Source organism: Salmo salar, chromosome 16 (genome assembly GCF_965601325.2).
Source record: "Salmo salar chromosome 16, fSalSal1, whole genome shotgun sequence".
NCBI classification, from domain to species: Eukaryota; Metazoa; Chordata; class Actinopteri; order Salmoniformes; family Salmonidae; genus Salmo; species Salmo salar.
The window spans coordinates 88,673,623-88,692,500 of NC_138306.1; the positions used below are offsets into that span (position 1 = coordinate 88,673,623).

General features: G+C 49.9%; 2 protein-coding genes across 3 annotated transcripts in view; one reads left to right on the forward strand and one right to left on the reverse strand.

Annotated features, from left to right (window-relative positions):
• The first annotated feature begins 226 nt into the window (after positions 1-226).
• On the forward strand, positions 227-11,177 carry LOC106574843 (transcription factor Dp-1). Its single transcript, XM_045698400.2, is given in 13 exon segments — positions 227-320; positions 990-1,072; positions 1,729-1,795; positions 2,487-2,590; positions 3,944-4,065; positions 7,148-7,319; positions 7,497-7,643; positions 8,222-8,290; positions 8,394-8,545; positions 9,330-9,375; positions 9,377-9,497; positions 9,612-9,690; positions 9,856-11,177. Coding segments are annotated over 12 exon segments (1,227 nt in total). The 5' UTR covers positions 227-320; positions 990-1,060; the 3' UTR covers positions 9,992-11,177.
• Position 11,178: 1 nt separating this feature from the next.
• LOC106574844 (potassium-transporting ATPase subunit beta-like) overlaps positions 11,179-18,878 on the reverse strand; it is a 14,209-nt gene continuing 6,509 nt past the window's right edge. Inside the window, exons 2-7 of one of the 2 annotated variants that reach the window (XM_045698402.2) lie at positions 17,241-17,369; positions 16,382-16,495; positions 14,367-14,566; positions 14,153-14,215; positions 13,899-13,991; positions 11,179-11,954 (exon numbers count right to left, since the gene is read on the reverse strand). In XM_045698402.2, coding sequence (XP_045554358.2) covers positions 11,796-11,954; positions 13,899-13,991; positions 14,153-14,215; positions 14,367-14,566; positions 16,382-16,495; positions 17,241-17,369 — 758 coding nt within the window. In that variant the 3' untranslated portion in view covers positions 11,179-11,795. The remainder of the gene's footprint in view (positions 11,955-13,898; positions 13,992-14,152; positions 14,216-14,366; positions 14,567-16,381; positions 16,496-17,240; positions 17,370-18,878) is intronic. The other variant, XM_045698403.2, reaches the window with a different exon arrangement.

The following is an 18,878-nucleotide window of genomic DNA, read 5'->3' on the forward strand; positions in this document are numbered from 1 at the left end:
CTCTACCGTAAATAAAATACTATTGTCCACATTATCGTTACGTTAGTTACTAATGAATGTCTAACCGAAAAGCGGTTTTAGCAAACTATTACCTTAACGTTAGCTGACTGGCTATTAATTCAAAAAACTCCTGTCGTTGCGATGAGCTAACGTTAGCTAATAAATAGCTTGTGTCGATAGGGAGAACGAACTAGCATGCTGCGTGCTAACTTTAGGACAAACAACATGCTAGCCATCTGTCAAGCTTGCCAAGCAACCATCTTGACTGAAATTGCTACAAGTCATTCGTTCAATTACTGTCTGTCTTTGTAAAGATGCAGGTAACTAGTTAATTGAAAACCTTTGATCTCGGAGTCTGAAACGTTTGTCATAACTTGCTAGTTTGTTTGTTTCGCTAACGTTAGTTTTAGCTAGTTTCCTGTTTGGAGGTTAATTTCGACCTCATCTGGGAGTTGCGGATCAAGAATAACGAGTGAGAACGGTCGTGGTAACTAGTTGATGGTTAATACTCGTGTTTTAAACATACACAATGGTGGTTCACCTAACTTTCTTGCTAAATATATCTAGCCCAAGCTGCAAAACATGTATGATTGCATGTTGAGTAATGCGTAGTCAGCTCCTGGATCCAGATAGCTGCTGTTGTGCTTCCCCTGTCCGGCTATGGGAACCTTCTGTCGTTCATTGTTGTATTTACGCGGTTAGGCCTATTTTCTGTTCTCAATGGCCCATAGTTGGCAATAACTGAGTGTGGAGACCGATTGATGTTGTATGTTGAAACCAGGTTGTTTCCAAAGCTTCCATGCGGCCTAGTGGAGTGTTGTGGTTTGAATCCCTCAGAGGATATAGTCAGCCTATTCCAACCTTTGTAAAACAAGTTAAACAGAATGTTAGGCTATCTGCATTAAATGTCCATTCTGCATTTCTTCTACAATCCTACAGTTTTATAACACTGAACTAAAGGCTCCCCTCCCTCCCATATTTTACTGTAGGGAAGCAATTGCTGAACATCGCAAAGAAACCTTCTAGAAGACTTCATCTCCCACCCATAGGAGCTGATATCATGGCAATGGATGTGAGTTCTGGGCTAGAGTTATAGTGTGCAACCCATACAATTAGAATGAGTACTATTTCTATAGTGGAACTTTTTTTTTAACCATCCACATCCAGTTGTAGATCATTGCTTCAGGGAAGAACACAACTAGATTGATTAACTTCCCTTTGTGGTTTGAGTGGTACAGGCCAAGTTGCTTTGAAGACCTTATCTACTTCCTGATTTAGCAGTGGTGGGTCTCACCATACCAAGTGGTGGTTGATACTTCCTGATTTAGTTGCTTGCTGTTGTGCGATTATCATCCGACAAACAACTTCAAACATTACTTGACCATCTCCTTCCATTCATAGTAACTAGTGGTTTATTCTCCACGATTTGGGAAACACTGGACTAGTGTCCACCCACCTACACAGTTCAAGATGGTCGCGGAGGTACTCAAACTCTAAAGTGTACAGAGATCGATGCTCAATTGTTCTCTCAAAGGTTGCCATGGAAATGGAGCAACACACTCAGTAAACACATTTAGTAATCCATTGACCTCAGTCCAGCAGCACCACCTTACTCCAGACTAGTATAAAGCCAACTAGTGAGGAGACAATCTAGAGAAGTTTGTAGCTCCTGGTGTTTCCATGGCGACAGTGTGGTGTTGTGCCATAACAGAACATTGTGGTCTTTAGGCGGCTGTGATCGGTGCCAACGGAGAAATGAAGGTTTTCTACAACCAGAACCTCAGTCCCAGCAAAGGTAGGTAGCCACAGCACTCAGGGTTTCCCTAGTTATTTTAATATAGGTGGACTGCACACTGGTGAACACTGGCATGGAGGAGTAAGCCTTGGACAAGGGTGGCAGTACTAGAGAAACGCTAGAAGCATGATGATAATCAGCCGCTACTCCTGCAGGATGGGAGTTGATGGTAGGCTGTGACTCTCTAACAGAGGAGGGCAGTGTTGCCCCTATTGAGACCTTCTCTCTGACCAATCAAGTTGTAAGGGATTCCAGGGAGCTTGGGGTGATTCTCAATTAGGGTTGTCAAGATACCAGTGTCGCGATACTTCTGTAGCAAGGAAACAAAACATGAAGCAGTTTTAATTTCTTGAGGAAAACTGTCCTTATGTTAGAAACCAACAGCATTATGTTGTCACCTGGGAGTCTTTATTTATTTAGTAAACTATAGCACCCACAATTTTACATAAAGCAGTATTATTTATATATATATATATATATATAATATATATATATATATATATATATATATATATACACACGACTATGGAGTTCAGTCTAAATCATTTTTTCTTTTTTTCCCCAATGGATAATCTGGTGTGATGATACTGGTACCGTAACAACCCAATCTCAAGTAATGCACTATATAGGGAATGGGGTGCCATTTGGGACGCACCCCTGGTGTTTTACAGTGTTGTTCCTGTCCCTCCAGGTGTCCTGTCCCTGGTGACAGTCCACCCACAGTCCCTCTCTGTGGGGAAACAACTGCTTCCCAAAACCCTGGGGCCCTCCAACGTCAACATCGCCCCACACATGGTGAGACACAACACTACCACTAGTAACAGCCTCATTTCTAAGATCCCCTGTCCTCTCCTCCTGTCTGAGGGCCCCTGTACCCCCCCCTGTCTGAGGGCCCCTGTACCCCCCCCTGTCTGAGGGCCCCTGTACCCCCCCCTGTCTGAGGGCCCCTGTCCTCTCCCCCCCTGTCTGAGGGCCCCTGTCCTCTCCCCCCCTGTCTGAGGGCCCCTGTCCTCTCCCCCCCTGTCTGAGGGCCCCTGTCCTCTCCCCCCCTGTCTGAGGGCCCCTGTCCTCTCCCCCCCTGTCTGAGGGCCCCTGTCCTCTCCCCCCCTGTCTGAGGGCCCCTGTCCTCTCCCCCCCTGTCTGAGGGCCCCTGTCCTCTCCCCCCCTGTCTGAGGGCCCCTGTCCTCTCCCCCCCTGTCTGAGGGCCCCTGTCCTCTCCCCCCCTGTCTGAGGGCCCCTGTCCTCTCCCCCCCTGTCTGAGGGCCCCTGTCCTCCCCCCCCCCTGTCTGAGGGCCCCTGTCCTCCCCCCCCCCCCTGTCTGAGGGCCCCTGTCCTCTCCCCCCCCCCTGTCTGAGGGCCCCTGTCCTCTCCCCCCCCTGTCTGAGGGCCCCTGTCCTCTCCCCCCCCTGTCTGAGGGCCCCTGTCCTCTCCCCCCCCTGTCTGAGGGCCCCTGTCCTCTCCCCCCCCCTGTCTGAGGGCCCCTGTCCTCTCCCCCCCCCTGTCTGAGGGCCCCTGTCCTCTCCCCCCCCTGTCTGAGGGCCCCTGTCCTCTCCCCCCCCTGTCTGAGGGCCCCTGTCTGAGGGCCCCTGTCCTCTCCTCTGCTACTACTAGGGAAGCACTGGGCTTCCCATGTCTCCGTGGCGATAAAGCCTTCATACTAACTTTGAACAAGGCAGGGTGACCTGTGTGTGTGACCTGCGTGCCTGTGTGTGTGACCTGCGTGCCTGTGTGTGTGACCTGCGTGCCTGTGTGTGTGTGTGTGTGTGTGTGTGTGTGTGACCTGTGTGTGTGTGTGTGTGACCTGTGTGTGTGTGACCTGTGTGCATAAGCTGATCACAAACCCTTCAGTCAGCAGGATTATAATAAGAACTCCTCATCAACATGATCATCCTATTAATGAGGCAAGCCCCAGAGCTCAGGGTTCAGCTGGAGATGCATAGACATAGAAACCCTAGATCTATAGAGAGATCTAGACCCCAGCCATGATGCGTTGATCTGGCTAGCCTCCATAGCTTCTAGTATGGTGTAGATAGATGCTATATAGATTGCTCCTCGCTGCTTTGAAAGAAGCGCATACATTTTAATTTCTTTCATTTATTGCTATTTTAAATGTTATGTCTGCATAGTAACTGTCCCTCCCTCTCTCAGGTGATGGGTACTCCTCAGAGGCCCAGTGGGTCAGGGGGGTTAGTGATGGGCAGCCCTCACACACCCAGTACCCAATACAGACCACAGAGCCAGCCCCCTGATGCCTCTCCCTGGTCCACCGGGTAAGACACATACACCATTGTATACAAACACTCCTCATGCTGGTCATGGTCACCTGGTCGTGTGGGTCAGCTTTAGGTCAATTCTCAGCAAGGAGGCTGGCTGACTTCCTGGGAAAGTTCTCTCTCGTTACATTGAAGTATTCACACCCTTGGACTTTTTCCAAGATTTGTTGTTACAAATTGGGATTACATTTGGATTTAATTGTTGCTTTTTGTCAACGATCTACACAAAATACTCTGTAAAAGTGGGAAAATAGTCGCGCTATCTTGATTAGGTAATTATTCAACCAAGTCAATACATGTTACAATCACCTTTGGCAAAGATTACAGCTGATAGTCTTTTTGGGTAATGAGTCTGTAAGCGCTTTGCACACCTGGATTGTACAATATTTGCCCATTTTGTTCTTTAAAAAATTCTTCAAGCTCTGTCAAGTTGGTGGCTGTTCATCGCTAGACAGCCATTTTCAACTCTCGCCATAGATCTTAAAGATTTAAGTCAACTGTTACTAGGCCACTCAGGAACGTTCAATGTCTTCTTGGTAAGCAACTCCAGTGTATATTTGGCCTTGTGTTTTAGGTTATTGTCCTGCTGAAAGGTGAATTTGTCTCCCAGTGTCTGGTGGAAAGCAGACTAGGTTTTCCTCTAGGATTTTGCCAGTGCTTATAGCTGTATTCTGTTTTATTTTTATCCTAAACTCCCTAGTCCTTGCCGACAACAAGCATACCCATAACATGATGCAGCTGCCACCATGCTTGAAAATATCACGTGGTAATCAGTGACGCGTTGGATTTGCCCCTAACATTACACTTTGTATTTAGGACAAAAAGTGAATTTCTTTGCCACATTTTTTCTTTATTACTTTAGTGCCTTATTGCAAACAGGATGCATGTTTTAGAATATTTGTTCTGTACAGGCTTTTCACTATTTATGTTAGTGATGTAACTTCAATGTTGTTGATCCATCCTGAGTTTTGTCCTGTCACAGCCATTCCGCTGTTTTAACGTCACCGTGGTGATCTCTGAGCGGTTGTCTTCCTCCGAGTTACGAAGGACGCCTGTATATTGTTGTATTGATACACCATCCACAGTGTAATGAAGAACTGCACAATGCTCAACGGGATATTCAATGTCTGTTGTTTTAACCTATAGGTTCCCTTCTTTGCAAACCATTGGAAAACCTCCCTGGTCTTTGTGGTTGAATCTGTGTTTGAAATTCACTGCTCAACTAAGGGACATTACAGATAATTGTGAGGTACAGAGATGAGGTAGTCATTTAAAAATGTTAAACACTATTATTGCTCACTTATGTGACTTAAGTACACTTTTACTTCTAAATGTATTGAGGCTTGCCATAACAAAAGGGTTGAATACTTATTGACTCAAGACATTTGAGCTTTTCATTTAATGAATTTGTAAGTATTTTGTAAAAACATCATTCCACTTTGACAGGATGGGGTAGTGTGTGTAGATCAGTGACACAACAAGAGGTGTGAATACTTTCTGAAGGCACTGTATGAAGGCACTTCTCTGTTCCTACTCCATCGCTACATCAGCCATACTCAACTGGCTGATAGAGGTCAGGGACAGATGTTAAAAGAGACCGGCCGGGGTTAAAAGGGACCGGCCGGGGTTAAAAGGGACCGGCCGGGGTTAAAAGGGACCGGCCGGGGTTAAAAGGGACCGGCCGGGGTTAAAAGGGACCACAGGTCCCGACCCTCAGTCAGTCTGGCGTGCAACTTACTGCTGTTGAGTTGTAATGGTACAATGCACATGGTTCAATTTGGGAGCAGTTTGGGGTCACGATAAATGCCAATATCCATCTGAACCGTTGCCATCTGGGAAATGTGTGACTGGACCTTGTTAAATAGTAGAGTACTAGATCACCAAGATGTATCACACCCAGTGCAAATAGATTAATGAACAATGTCAACTCCTGCTCTGACTGTCTTCTTCTCTCTCAAACTCCTGCTCTGACTGTCTTCTCTCTCTCAAACTCCTGCTCTGACTGTCTTCTTCTCTCTCAAACTCCTGCTCTGACTGTCTTCTTCTCTCTCAAACTCCTGCTCTGACTGTCTTCTTCTCTCTCAAACTCCTGCTCTGACTGTCTTCTCTCTCTCAAACTCCTGCTCTGACTGTCTTCTTCTCTCTCAAACTCCTGCTCTGACTGTCTTCTTCTCTCTCAAACTCCTGCTCTGACTGTCTTCTTCTCTCTCAAACTCCTGCTCTGACTGTCTTCTCTCTTATTCCTGCTCTGACTGTCTTCTTCTCTCTCAAACTCCTGCTCTGACTGTCTTCTTCTCTCTCAAACTCCTGCTCTGACTGTCTTCTCTCTCAAACTCCTGCTCTGACTGTCTTCTCTCTCAAACTCCTGCTCTGACTGTCTTCTCTCTCAAACTCCTGCTCTGACTGTCTTCTTCTCTCTCAAACTCCTGCTCTGACTGTCTTCTTCTCTCTCAAACTCCTGCTCTGACTGTCTTCTTCTCTCTCAAACTCCTGCTCTGACTGTCTTCTTCTCTCTCAAACTCCTGCTCTGACTGTCTTCTTCTCTCTCAAACTCCTGCTCTGACTGTCTTCTTCTCTCTCAAACTCCTGCTCTGACTGTCTTCTTCTCTCTCAAACTCCTGCTCTGACTGTCTTCTTCTCTCTCAAACTCCTGCTCTGACTGTCTTCTTCTCTCTCAAACTCCTGCTCTGACTGTCTTCTTCTCTCTCAAACTCCTGCTCTGACTGTCTTCTTCTCTCTCAAACTCCTGCTCTGACTGTCTTCTCTCTTATTCCTGCTCTGACTGTCTTCTTCTCTCTCAAACTCCTGCTCTGACTGTCTTCTTCTCTCTCAAACTCCTGCTCTGACTGTCTTCTTCTCTCTCAAACTCCTGCTCTGACTGTCTTCTTCTCTCTCAAACTCCTGCTCTGACTGTCTTCTTCTCTCTCAAACTCCTGCTCTGACTGTCTTCTTCTCTCTCAAACTCCTGCTCTGACTGTCTTCTTCTCTCTCAAACTCCTGCTCTGACTGTCTTCTTCTCTCTCAAACTCCTGCTCTGACTGTCTTCTTCTCTCTTATTCCTGCTGTGGTTGTGTTCCAGGAAGCGTGGTACTGGTAAGAAGGGAGATAAGAACGGGAAGGGACTTAGGCATTTCTCCATGAAGGTGTGTGAGAAGGTGCAGAAGAAGGGAGTAACTACCTACAATGAGGTGGCTGACGAGCTCGTGGCAGAGTTCAGCGCCAACGACACCCTCCTCTCGCCCGGCGACTCGGTGAGACACACAGCCAATCAAAAACCATCAGACCAGGGTTTCATCCGTACAACAAATAGCCCAATCCGAGTTCAAGATGCACAGGTTCTGTACAGCCCTATGGGCCCTAGTCAGAATTAGTGCACTATAAAGGGAGTAGGGAGCCATTTGGGACACCTCTCTCTCTCTCCCCCTCAGCATTCCTACGACCAGAAGAACATCCGACGGCGTGTGTACGACGCGCTCAACGTGCTCATGGCCATGAACATCATCTCTAAAGAGAAGAAAGAGATCAGGTGGATCGGCCTGCCCACCAACTCAGCCCAGGAGTGTCAGAGCCTGGAGGTAAGAGATCAGGGGGGGTCAGAGCCTGGAGGTAAGAGGACAGGGGGGGTCAGAGCCTGGAGGTAAGAGGACAGGAGTGTCAGAGCCTGGAGGTAAGAGGACAGAGCCTGGAGGTAAGAGTTCAGGGGGGGTCAGAGCCTGGAGGTAAGAGTTCAGGGGGGGTCAGAGCCTGGAGGTAAGAGGACAGGGGGGGTCAGAGCCTGGAGGTAAGAGGACAGGGGGGGTCAGAGCCTGGAGGTAAGAGTTCAGGGGGGGTCAGAGCCTGGAGGTAAGAGGACAGGGGGGGTCAGAGCCTGGAGGTAAGAGATCGGGGGGGTCAGAGCCTGGAGGTAAGAGGACAGGGGGGGTCAGAGCCTGGAGGTAAGAGGACAGGGGGGGTCAGAGCCTGGAGGTAAGAGGACAGGGGGGGTCAGAGCCTGGAGGTAAGAGGACAGGGGGGGTCAGAGCCTGGAGGTAAGAGGACAGGGGGGGTCAGAGCCTGGAGGTAAGAGGACAGGGGGGGTCAGAGCCTGGAGGTAAGAGGACAGGGGGGGTCAGAGACAGACACCTGTAGCCTGATGTATTCCTGTCATGGTCAGGTGGAGAGAGAGAGACGACTGGAGAGGATCCAACAGAAACAGTCTCAGCTTCAGGAGCTCATTCTGCAGGTAAACACCCGTCCACTGTGGGAACATACACACCTATTAAAGACGCTCACGCTGTCTGGTGGCTTCAACGGTATCTCAACATTGTGTGAATGTCTCGGTGCAGCAAATAGCGTTCAAGCGCCTGGTGCAGCGTAATCGTGCAGCGGAGCAGCAAGCGGGCAGGGCTCCACCCCCAAACTCTGTCATCAACCTGCCCTTCATCATCATCAACACCTCCAAGAGGACTGTCATCGACTGCAGCATCTCCAACGACAAGTAAGAGACCAGAGACTCTGGAATACACACAATTACACTAGTCCTGTTTCACTCCTGTGTATTATATGCATGTGCAAAATATTTTTCTTGCATGTCCCAACTCCCTTTGAGACACCTTGGTGTGTGCAGCATTGGAGTGATTTCAAATTCAACACCAAACCTCATCTAATCATACCTGCCTCCGCCCCCCTGTCCTGCCTCCGCCCCCCCCCCTGCTGCCTCCGCCCCCTCCTGCCTCCGCCCCCCCCCCCCTGCTGCCTCCGCCCCCTCCTGCCTCCGCCCCCCTGTCCTGCCTCCGCCCCCCTGTCCTGCCTCCGCCCCCCTGTCCTGCCTCCGCCCCCCTGTCCTGCCTCCGCCCCCCTGTCCTGCCTCCGCCCCCCTGTCCTGCCTCCGCCCCCCTGTCCTGCCTCCGCCCCCCTGTCCTGCCTCCGCCCCCCTGTCCTGCCTCCGCCCCCCTGTCCTGCCTCCTCCCTCCTGTCCTGCCTCCGCCCCCCCCCCTTCTGCCTCCTCCCTCCGCCCCCCCCTCTGCCTCCTCCCTCCGCCCCCCCCCCTTCTGCCTCCTCCCTCCGCCCCCCCTTCTGCCTCCTCCCTCCGCCCCCCCTTCTGCCTCCTCCCTCCGCCCCCCCTTCTGCCTCCTCCCTCCGCCCCCCCCTCTGCCTCCTCCCTCCGCCCCCCCCCCTCTGCCTCCTCCCTCCGCCCCCCCCCCTCTGCCTCCTCCCTCCGCCCTCCCCTCTCCTGCCTCCGCCTCCTCCCCCTCCCCTCTCCTCCCTCCGCCCCCCTACAGGTTTGAGTACCTGTTCAACTTTGACAACATGTTTGAGATCCATGATGGACATTGAGGTGTTGAAGAGAATGGGGCTGGCCTGTGGTCTGGAGGTGGGCCAATGTTCACCAGAGGACCTGAAGGAAGCACGCACCCTGGTGCCCAGAGCCCTGGAGCCCTATGTTACAGGTCAGTATGGCTGGCTCCCACAGGGCACCCTATTCAGCCTGATATACTTGGGCTGGGAGTGTGTAAAGGAGGCTGTAGAAATGGCGTCTTTTATTATCATTTTTTCCCCTTCAGAAATGGCCACGGGTCCAATAAGCAACGTCTACATCACAGGAGCCTCGTCTACAAACGGAGGAGGACGCCGTCACACAAGGTGAGTCTTCTATAGAGATGTACTTCAGAGCTCATTTACCTATCTGGAGGGTGGAAGCTCTCGGTGGCGCTTCCCATGCTAAAACAGGCTTTGTTTCAAGTGTGCCCTCTATCCAACTCTATGGTCTTAACTAATTCCATCTTCTGTTTCCTGCTGTATATTCAGTAGCGCCGATGGCACGGTGGCGTCCATTTCCAACGACTCACACTACAGCGGCTCGCGAGGCCACACCCCCGTGTCCTACATGGCAGATGAGGAAGAGGATGACGAAGATTACGACGACGATGATTTAAATCAGTAGTTTCTCACACAACCAACTCTAACAGCCCAGTCTGATGACTCACCAGCTGTGTTCCAAATGGCTTCCTATTCCCAATATACTGAACTACTTTTGACCAGGGCCATATTGGCACAGAAGTAGTGCACTGTATAGGGAATAGTGCCATTTGGAATGCATGCAGCCCATGTCCCATGAACAAGTCTCTCCCCCTTCCTCCAGCTCCATCTCAGGCCTTCCCTCCACCCCACCAAGCTATCTACGAGGAGACCCCTGCTTCTCCTTCCTCAGCTGCCTTCAGAATGCACAGAGCTCACCAACGCAATGGCCTTCTGGGAAATGTAGTCTTTGCTGCAAGGACACTGTGACTGTATAATGCCTTTTGTGGGATTAATTTATTTTTTTCTCCTTCTGATGCTGTGATTGCTGTGAGTGTAATCTCCACAACGTGCTCCTCTTCAGCCCGCCTCCCCGTTACAGGAAATGGGAGCTTTCTCATGCCAAACATATTTTTTTTGTTCTTGGGTGAACTGATATACGGCCACAGAAAGATTCCCTCCAGAAACCTGAGATCTGCCTTGTGTGACTGTATAACAGTATTTAACATTATGAACAGTAGTGGTGTCAGTCAATGACATGATGGTGAAATGACTTCCTATACAGCTCCTAGGGGAGACGCTGTGTTTTGTACTTTACTTATTTGTAGTAATATTTTCTTATTTTGTGTGTGTGACTTCCTTCTGGCAGCTATTTTCCAGATTGGTCAGAATGTGTGTTTTTGGATGGTCACTTGGCCCTGTGTGTCACTGTGAATAACTACAGACAGTGGAGGCCAAATGTCCCTGTGTGTGACGGTAGAGGAGACAAGGCCATCCAACCCCTCTCAAAGCAGCCCATTGAGACAAAACGTACCGAAATGTTTCTAAATATCTCAATGCTCTACTTAATGAACGACACCCAGAGTGAAGTAGCTGCGTATTATCAATGAACTGAACTTTGGGGAGGATGGAGCCGTTCATGGGGTAGAAACAAGCTCAAGACTTCAGGATTGTGTCAAAAGCCAAAATAGGGGAGTCCACTACAATGACCCCCCCCCCCAAGGAACTTTTGTAAAACTGAACAAAATGTCGACTGCAATACCGTACCTTTTATTTCTTTGTTATCTAATGAGTTTGGAAATTATAGAGAATAAATATAGAGGGTGTTTGAACTTATTGTCTTTATGGATTTTAATACATGTTTAATATTTCTGGTTTCATTATGATACAATGCATAGGTAATGTCTTGGTTAACTATACGTTAAATACCCTTCCTAGAAGCTACATAAAACCACTGTTTGGACAGGGATGGTTGGGTTTCCAGATTCAATCTGGAGGTGAAAGAAACGCGTGTTCAGGCGAGGTGTTGGCTAGCAGAGTAGGACACTAGGACAAAGAGAAGAGCCTCTCTAGGACCTCAGATGCAGTAACTGAATTACCATCATACCCTGACGAAGACAGCTTGTCTGTCCAATTATTGCATATGAGCTCGTGTGCAGCTCTCCTTTTTCATGGGTTTCCAGATTGTCTTGGTTGGGATCATAGACTTGGATAGATGGCTTAAACTGGGTGGGAATTTCTATGGGTTAAGGAAATACTTAAAGAAATTATGAAGATATCAATTGATATCTTCCCACAGACAACTTTAAAATGGAGAAAGCCCTCAACTGCGCTTCCCATTCTGTCACAAATGTCATAATTGCACAAATGAGGAACACTACCCAATTCTATGGCTCTGACCATGGTTAGGACCTAGATGGTTGGATTGCCGGCTTGTCTAGTAAAATATATTATTTCAGAGCCTTGAGCAGGAAGACCACCTTCCCCTGGTATGGTTCGTATGAGTCTTGATAGGCGATGTTGTGGGCCACCACACGACACTGGATCTTAGCCTCCCTCTCTTTGACCAGGTGGAACTTCACAGCCACTAGAGGGTTAACGTAGGTGGGCTGTGTGGAGGGAGACCAAGAGAGGGTTCATGGTTCATACCAATCATGTTTAGACATAGAGTTGGATAGAGGGACCAACTGCCACAATGCTTGTTTTTAACAATTATAGCAAAGATGTGCTCTCTGTCAAACTCTATGATAAAGTTCCTTCGGAAAGTATTCAGACTCCTTGACTTTTCCAAGTTTTATTCTAAAATGTATTTAAAAAAAAAAATAACAATCCTCGGCAATCTACACACAATACCCCATAATGACAAAGCGAAAACAGATTTGTATAAATCTCTGCAAATTGTATTAAAAATAAAAAACAAATACCATTATTTACATAAGTATTCAGACCCTTTGCTATGAGACTTGAAATTGAACTCATGTGCATCCTGTTTCCATCGATCATCCTTGAGATGTTTCTACAATTGATTGGAATCCACCTGTGATAAATTCAATTGACTGAACATGATTTGGAAAGGCACACACCTGTCCATAGAAGGTCCCACAGTTGACAGTGCACGTCAGGGCAAAAACCAAGCCCTGAGGTCGAAGGAATTGTCCTAAGAGCTCCGAGACAGGATTGTGTCAAGGCACAGATCTCGGGAAGGGTACCAACATGTGTCTACCTTTGAAGGTCCCCAAGAACACAGTGGCCTCCGTCATTCTTAAATGGAAGAAGTTTGGAAACACCGAGACTCTTCCTAGAGCTGGCCACCCGGCCAAACTGAGCAATCGAGGGAGAAGGGCCTTGTTCAGGGAGGTGACCAAGAACCCAATGGTCACTCTGACAGAGCTCCTTTGTGCAGATGGTTGTCCTTCTGGAAGGTTCTCCCATCTCTGCAGCATTCCACCAATCAGGCCTTTATGGTAGAGCAGCCAGATGGAAGCCACTCCTCAGTAGAAGGCACATGACAGCCCACTTGATGTTTGCCAAAAGGCATCCAAAGACTCTCAGACCATGAGAAACAAGATTCTCTGGTCTGATGAAACCAAGATTGAAGTCTTTGGTCTGGAGGAAACCTGGCACCATTCCTACGGTGAAGCATGGTGGTCATCATGCTGCTGGGAGGTTTTCCAGTGGCAGGGACTGGAAGACTAGTCAGGATCAAGGCAAAGATGAACGGAGCGAAGTACAGAGATCCTTGATGAAAACTTGCTCCAGAGCGCTCAGGACCTCAGACTGGGGTGAAGGTTCACCTTCCAACAAGACAACAACCCTAAACACACAGCCAAGACAACGCAGGAGTGGCTTCAAGACAAGTCTCTGAGCCCAGACTTAAACCTGATCTAACATCTCTGGAGAATTCTGAAAATAGCTGTGCAGCGACGCTCCCATCCAACCTGACAGAGCTTAAGAGGATCTGCAGAGTAGAATGGGAGAAACTCCCCAAATACAGGTGTGCCAAGCTTGTAACATCATACCCAAGAAGACTCGAGGCTGTAATCGCTTCCAAAGGTGCTTCAACAAAGTACTGAGTTAAGGGTCTGAATACTTATAGAAATGTGATATTTCCGGGCTGCAATTTTTTTTTACTGTTTTTGCTTTGTCATTACGGGCTGTAACGTAACAAAATGTGGAAAAAGTCAAGGGGTCTGAATACTTTCTGAATGAACTGTATATACATTGTTGTAAATCCATACAGGGGGTTCATGCAGGGGTGTATCCATTAGTCAGATTTTTTGGCGAAAGGAAACCGTTTACCCCAAATGGGGCAGTTTTTCCTGTGAAAATGAGTTTGTATTGGACAAATTCAGGTATATCCTTCCCCGGTTTGTTCCGTTTTGCTCTTTTTGCTTACGTTAGATTCCTACATTAAATGGTAAATGGATTACAATGCAAAACGTTTTGCAATGGATTTCGACAAATGAATACACCCCAGGTGTAAGTAAACCATGCATTGAGTTTCACAAAACAACATTAGTTCCATAGAGAGAAGACAGTGTTGTCGTGGTTACCTGAGCCAGCTTGCCGTAGTATGGGAAGTAGGATAAGTCGAAGGTTCCGTTGGTGGGGAAGTACTCGATCATGTCTATGTTATCATGGCCGCTCTGCGCACACACACCAACCATCCATTAAATACTGTTGGCAGACTAGATTTAACGTTGTGAGAAACTGTCTTCCTGGGCAGCCATGTTGAGCAGAGTCACAGATTTATTTCTATATAAATATACGGCTTTGGTGTTGAGTAGCCATCTTGGTTTATACTCACCAGTATCGTGCAGTTCAAATGAGGAGCCATGCCAGTCCCGTTGTTGGGCAGGAAGTTGATGATCTGGGTTAGAAACATCATGCATATCAGTGCAATTTCCTAATGTGTTATAAATGTATTATAATGTGTTATAACATCTCCACTTGTTGTAAATGTCATGTGCATAACATAAGATAATGTAATATTTCCAGCTGGTTTGTGACTGTGAACGCACCCTGTTCATCTTGATGATGACGCAGGGCATGGTGCCGTTATAGCCGAACGTGGGCTCGTCCAGGCCGGAGCAGCGTCCCAGCATGCTCTGGGTGAAGCGGCAGGAGTACTTGGTATGGTGTGGAGCCTCAAACTTCTCCTGTTTGAAGTACTGTCCCCGGGTGCAGTTACGGTTAGACTGTTGAGACGTGTCATTGTAGGCTGAGAGAGAGGAGTCAGAGAGGTAGAGGGGACAGAGAGGTCGAGGGGACAGAGAGGTAGAGGAGTCAGAGAGGTAGAGGAGTCAGAGAGGTAGAGGGGACAGAGAGGTAGAGGAGTCAGAGAGGTAGAGGGGACAGAGAGGTAGAGGAGTCAGAGAGGTAGAGGGGACAGAGAGGTAGAGGAGTCAGAGAGGTAGAGGGGACAGAGAGGTCGAGGGGACAGAGAGGTCGAGGAGTCAGAGAGGTCGAGGAGTCAGAGAGGTAGAGGGGACAGAGAGGTAGAGGAGTCAGAGAGGTAGAGGGGACAGAGAGGTAGAGGAGTCAGAGAGGTAGAGGGGACAGAGAGGTAGAGGAGTCAGAGAGGTAGAGGAGTCAGAGAGGTAGAGGGGACAGAGAGGTAGAGGGGACAGAGAGGTCGAGGGGACAGAGAGGTAGAGGAGTCAGAGAGGTAGAGGAGTCAGAGAGGTAGAGGGGACAGAGAGGTAGAGGAGTCAGAGAGGTAGAGGGGACAGAGAGGTAGAGGAGTCAGAGAGGGTAGAGGGGACAGAGAGGTAGAGGGGACAGAGAGGTCGAGGGGACAGAGAGGTCGAGGAGTCAGAGAGGTAGAGGGGACAGAGAGGTAGAGGGGACAGAGAGGTAGAGGAGTCAGAGAGGTAGAGGAGTCAGAGAGGTAGAGGAGTCAGAGAGGTCGAGGGGACAGAGAGGTCGAGGGGACAGAGAGGTCGAGGGGACAGAGAGGTCGAGGGGACAGAGAGGTCGAGGAGTCAGAGAGGTAGAGGGGACAGAGAGGTAGAGGAGTCAGAGAGGTAGAGGAGTCAGAGAGGTAGAGGGGACAGAGAGGTCGAGGGGACAGAGAGGTAGAGGAGTCAGAGAGGTAGAGGAGTCAGAGAGGTAGAGGGGACAGAGAGGTAGAGGAGTCAGAGAGGTAGAGGGGACAGAGAGGTAGAGGAGTCAGAGAGGTAGAGGGGACAGAGAGGTAGAGGGGACAGAGAGGTCGAGGGGACAGAGAGGTCGAGGAGTCAGAGAGGTAGAGGGGACAGAGAGGTAGAGGGGACAGAGAGGTAGAGGAGTCAGAGAGGTAGAGGAGTCAGAGAGGTAGAGGAGTCAGAGAGGTCGAGGGGACAGAGAGGTCGAGGGGACAGAGAGGTAGAGGGGACAGAGAGGTCGAGGGGACAGAGAGGTCGAGGAGTCAGAGAGGTAGAGGGGACAGAGAGGTAGAGGAGTCAGAGAGGTAGAGGAGTCAGAGAGGTCGAGGGGACAGAGAGGTCGAGGGGACAGAGAGGTCGAGGGGACAGAGAGGTCGAGGGGACAGAGAGGTCGAGGAGTCAGAGAGGTCGAGGGGACAGAGAGGTCGAGGGGACAGAGAGGTAGAGGGGACAGAGAGGTAGAGGGGACAGAGAGGTCGAGGGGACAGAGAGGTCGAGGAGTCAGAGAGGTAGAGGAGTCAGAGAGGTAGAGGGGACAGAGAGGTAGAGGAGTCAGAGAGGTAGAGGGGACAGAGAGGTAGAGGGGACAGAGAGGTAGAGGGGACAGAGAGGTAGAGGAGTCAGAGAGGTAGAGGAGTCAGAGAGGTAGAGGGGACAGAGAGGGACAAAAATAGAGAGGGAGGGAGAGAGACAGAGGGAGAAAAATAGAGAGGGTGAGAGAGGGAAAAAAGGAGGGTTTAATGATTTGTGATCCAGGTAGGTCAAAGCATTGACTAGCAACTGTAGTAGGTTAGTTTGAGATAATTGACTGATGAAGTCTGAAATGGGATGGCACCCTCAGTTCTGGACAACAGGAGTCCACTACATAGGGTGCCATCTTGGACACTGACGTTTGAGGAAGTTGCTGAGGCAGTTGGACATCTTCCTCTGGCTGGCTTTATCAGACATGTTGTAGCTGAGTACTACATCCTCCTCAATGTATGTAGGTGGCCAGACCATCACCCCTACACACACACACACCACACACACACACACAAACGCAGAGGTCAGCCGACACCATCCCAGATATGGTCACAGGCTGTATGAACTACAGAGATAGGGGGAGGGGGGGAAGAGGGGGAGAGAGAAAGAGAGCGACTGTGAGAGAGCGGGAAGAGAAAGAGAGAGTGTGAGAGGGAGAGAAAGAGGGGGGAGACAGAGAGAGGGGCTAGACAGAGAGCGGGGGGGGCAGAAAGAGAAGGAGATAGAGAGAGGGGCTAGACAGAGAGCGGGGGGGCCAGAAAGAGAAGGAGATAGAGAGGGGCTAGACAGAGAGCGGGGGGGCAGAAAGAGAAGGAGATAGAGAGAGAGCGGGGGGGCCAGAAAGAGGAGATAGAGGGGAGGGGACGGTGAAAGACGCAAGGGACAATATATACTTCTTTACAGGAGCAATAAATAGTAAACAGTAAATAGTAAATAGTAAACAGTAAATAGTAAACAGTGAATAGTGAAGGGAGATTTTTACTAATGGGCTGAATCTATGGGCCCTGGTCTAAAGTAGTGCACTATATAGGGAATAGGGTCCTGGTCTAAAGTAGTGCACTATATAGGGAATAGGGTCCTGGTCTAAAGTAGTGCACTATATAGGGAATAGGGCCCTGGTCTAAAGTAGTGCACTATATAGGGAATAGGGCCCTGGTCTAAAGTAGTGCACTATATAGGGAATAGTAGGGTGCCATTTGGGACACAGTTTTCCATCTCAGTTGTTACCTGGTGATGTTAAGCGGTCCTGGTAGTCTGGAGTGTAGGGGTCCAGGGTATACATCAGAGTCCAGATGGCCAGAGAGAACAGGCCAGTCATTATCACATAGAACGCTACATAGTACAGACTGATGTACACTACAGGAGAGAGGAGAGAGAGGGAGGGAGAGAGAGGAGGGGAGAGAGAGAGAGACAGAGAGAGAGGAGGGGAGAGAGAGAGAGAGAGAGAGAGAGAGAGAGAGAGGAGGGGGGGAAAGAGTGAGAGAGAGAAGGACAGAGAGAGAGGAGGGGAGAGAGAGAGGGACATAGAGAGAGGAGGGGGAGAGAGAGAGGGACAGAGAGAGAGGAGGGGAGAGAGAGAGAGAGAGAGAGAGAGAGGAGGGGGGGGAAAGAGTGAGAGAGAGAAGGACAGAGAGAGAGGAGGGGAGAGAGAGAGGGACAGAGAGAGAGGAGGAGGAGAGAGAGAGGGACAGAGAGAGAGGAGGGGAGAGAGAGAGGGACAGAGAGAGAGGAGGGGAGAGAGAGAGAGAGAGAGAGAGAGAGAGAGGAGGGGGGGAAAGAGTGAGAGAGAGAAGGACAGAGAGAGAGGAGGGGAGAGAGAGAGGGACAGAGAGAGAGGAGGGGGAGAGAGAGAGGGACAGAGAGAGAGGAGGGGGAGAGAGAGAGGGACAGAGAGAGAGGAGGGGAGAGAGAGAGAGGGACAGAGAGAGAGGAGGGGGGAGAGAGAGAGAGAGAGAGAGAGAGACAGAGAGGAGGGGAGGGAAAGAGTGAGAGAGAGAAGGACAGAGAGAGAGGAGGGGAGAGAGAGAGGGGACAGAGAGAGAGGAGGAGGAGAGAGAGAGGGACAGAGAGAGCGAGGAGGGGAGAGAGAGAGAGGAGGGGAGAGAGAGAGGGACAGAGAGAGAGGAGGGGAGAGAGAGAGAGAGAGAGAGAGAGAGAGAGGAGGGGGGGAAAGAGTGAGAGAGAGAAGGACAGAGAGAGAGGAGGGGAGAGAGAGAGGGACAGAGAGAGAGGAGGGGGAGAGAGAGAGGGACAGAGAGAGAGGAGGGGGAGAGAGAGAGGGACAGAGAGAGAGGAGGGGGGAGAGAGAGAGGGACAGAGAGAGAGGAGGGGGGAGAGAGAGGGACAGAGAGAGAGGAGGACGAGAGAGAGAGGGACGGAGAGAGAGAGAGGAGGGGACAGAGAGAGAGGAGGGGGAGAGAGAGAGGGACAGAGAGAGAGGAGGGGGAGAGAGAGAGGGACAGAGAGAGAGGAGGGGAGAGAGAGAGAGAGAGACAGAGAGAGAGGAGGGGGGGAAAGAGTGAGAGAGAGAAGGACAGAGAGAGAGGAGGAGGAGAGAGAGAGGGACAGAGAGAGAGGAGGGGGAGAGAGAGAGGGACAGAGAGAGAGGAGGGGGAGAGAGAGAGGGACAGAGAGAGAGGAGGGGGAGAGAGAGAGGGACAGAGAGAGAGGAGGGGGGAGAGAGAGGGACAGAGAGAGAGGACGGAGAGAGAGGAGGGGAGAGAGAGAGGGACAGAGAGAGAGGAGGGGGAGAGAGAGAGGGACAGAGAGAGAGGAGGGAGAGAGAGAGAGGGACAGAGAGAGAGGGACGGGGAGAGAGAGGAGGGGGACAGAGAGAGAGGAGAGGGACAGAGAGAGGGACAGAGA